The sequence below is a fragment of the Pterocles gutturalis genome, unplaced genomic scaffold (assembly GCF_000699245.1).
Source record: "Pterocles gutturalis isolate BGI_N339 unplaced genomic scaffold, ASM69924v1 scaffold32563, whole genome shotgun sequence".
In the NCBI taxonomy this organism is placed as follows: domain Eukaryota; kingdom Metazoa; phylum Chordata; class Aves; order Pterocliformes; family Pteroclidae; genus Pterocles; species Pterocles gutturalis.
In genome coordinates this window covers 113-2,702 of record NW_010119090.1, presented here as the reverse complement: position 1 = coordinate 2,702, position 2,590 = coordinate 113, and the positions used below count along the sequence as shown (strand labels likewise).

Genomic DNA, 2,590 nt, shown 5'->3' with positions numbered 1-2,590 from the left:
TCAGCCCAGGCCGTTCTATGATTCTATGAAAGCCGGACTGATCCAGTGATCCCTCTCTTAGATGTCAATGCGGAGTGGACGGAAGAAAGAGACTCCAGGGCCCCGAGAGGAGCTCAGGTCACGGGGTCGAGCTTCCCCCGGAGGTGTCAGCACTTCCAGCAGTGATGGCAAGGCTGAGAAATCCCGACAGGCGACAAAGGTAGTGTAAGCTAGTATGCAAGTGTGGGGGGCCCAAGGACTACCCAGGCTGGGTAGGATCTGTTTGGGGATCCAGGGACACGGACCAGAAGGGATCTAGGGAGGAACCCATGCGGGGTTAGCTCTCTGGGATGGGCGGGGTCTGTCTTTCATCCTCAACATCTTGCCCTTCCTGTCATCTCCCAAGAACCAGTCTTCTGTCTCACCAGCCCTATTTAGTGCTAATTTTTGCCATATTCTGGCTCAGTGTTGCCCCACTGCTCACTGTGGCTGAGCTCTTCAACACACACACCATGGTGGCTGTGTCTCACCCGCTGCAGTCTGTGATGGCCTGGCAGGGTGGGAATTTCCCTGTGACCCTCCCAGCTCCCTGTTCTCCTCTCCCTTGCAGAAAGGCCGGATGGAGGAATCCTGTACCCTCAAGGGCAGCAAGCAGGGCAAAACAGAAGATATCTCAGAGAGTGAAGGGGAAGACACCAATGCTCCCAAAAAACCCAAAACTGAGGTGAGTTTTCCCTGCTGTGATTGTTGGCATGTCCTAGGTCCAGGGCAGAGGAGTCGCCTGTTCCCTTCATGGGCTGCTCATGCCCGCCCAGCTTGAGCTTCCTGATGCTTGAGAGCCCAGGCACCTCGGGTTTAGCACTGCAGCTCTTCCAACCTAAATGGCATCTGCCTGGCTACAAAAATGCTACCAGGAGCATGATGACTGAGCAGGTGGAGGCTCTCCATCTCTTTTGACTTGTCTGCAGGGCACTGCTGCACTATCGGAGCTGTGTACGTGCCCTGCTTTTACCAGCTCAGTGGCAAGAACCTGTCTCTGCGCACAGTTGCCAGGCAGGTTAGACTCAGCCTCTTTTGCTCCCCCAGAGCAGTGTGAAATGGAGATGCTTAAGTTGTGGCGGGGTCCAGGTGATGGTTAGGCAAAACTTGCTCACACATACACTCTGCATAGTTGTGGAATGGCTTTTCCAAAATGCTGACAGCACTTGGCTGAATTGGTGGTTGGACAGTTGGAGGAAGACTCAGCTTTTGTGTTTTTCAGTTCCCCTTTAGCCTGTTCAGGGCCTTAAAGGCCTGCAAACATGGGGATATTTGCTTGCATTATGAGATCATTGTAATTAAACCATTTCAGTTACACCTATGTAATTTCTCCACGTGGACACTCTGTTCAAAGTCTTCAGTTTAGCCTCTCCTGTAAGCCCCAAGGCTCAAGAGTGGCACTTGTTAACTGTCCATGGTAACTGTTGCATGAATCAAGGATGCTTCATCACCTGAGGTGAGAGGTGATGGGGAGAAGCAGAGACTGAGAAGCTCAGGGGGGAATTCCAGGAGGTAAGGAGTGAAGTAGTGAGAGGGGGCTGGAGGGGAGTGGGTCTCCTTGGCCAGGGAGAGCCTTTCAGAGACAAGAAGAGCGATTCTGGGTCTGGGAGCTGTGCTGGGCTGTACTGGGAGCGCTTGTATGTGTGTTACTCCAGGCCACCTGGTGGTAGCACTGAATGTACCCTTGCCAACAGCCCATGGCTGGGGGTGGTGGTAGGACCTTTCATATCTGTTAACTCTCAGCTTTGTCTGTAGCAGTTGCCTGCCCTCCCTCACTGCTTCTGTACCCATTGTTACCTCCTCCCCGAGCATGTGACATTCATGAAGGACGTGAGAGCATTGAAGTTGCTCCAATGGGAGGCAGGAGGACTGGTGCTATTTACCTTGCAAGATGTCTGTGGGGTTTTCTAGTGCTGGGTTTGGCAGAGCAAGGTCACAACACAAGATCTCTGGGAACTTGAAAAGTGTTGTATATAGTCTGGGAGGCCACATAATGACTCTCTCCTTCCTCCTACTTCAGGAGTTGCCCTGCCCTCCATCCCTGTCCGATGTTGACAGCCTTGATGGTCACAGCTTCAATGATGAAATGAGTAGTGACCCACGGGACATTGACCAGGATAACAGGAGCACCTCGCCCAGTGTCTACAGCCCTGGCAGTGTGGAGAATGACTCTGACTCCTCCTCCGTGCTGTCTCAGGGGCCATCTCACTCCTACCACCACCCTCCACTCTTCCCTCAGAGCCCTCTGGTAGCACCTCCTCCTGATGGCCTGGCCCGTCCACCGGAGCCCAGCTTTGGGCTCCCAGGCGAGGTGCACTCCCAGGGACCCCCTGCAGGGAGCTACCACTCCCAGCTGGAGGGCCAAGCCTCCCGTATTTTCCAGGCTCAAGCCCCACAGACACCCACCTCCTCCTCCTCTGCTCTTGCTGTCCCTCCTGCTCCCCCTTCCTCCTCTTCCTCCTCTTCCTCCTCCTCCTCCTCCGCCCATGCTCCTCTTTACGCTACGGCCAATGTGGTCCAGGTCGGGGCCAAAATTGCTGGTGGAGTCGGGGGACTCCCAGCACCAGGGGGT

At 54.6% G+C, this 2,590-nt stretch overlaps 1 protein-coding gene across 1 annotated transcript; it reads left to right on the top strand.

Annotated features, from left to right (window-relative positions):
• Positions 1-26: 26 nt before the first annotated feature.
• LOC104463937 (atrophin-1-like) lies at positions 27-2,390 on the top strand (the record flags this gene model as incomplete). Its single annotated transcript, XM_010076454.1, has 3 exons — positions 27-199; positions 590-703; positions 2,039-2,390. Coding segments are annotated over exons 1-3 (604 nt in total), but the record flags the coding sequence as incomplete, so codon positions are not given.
• Between the last annotated feature and the right edge of the window lie 200 nt (positions 2,391-2,590).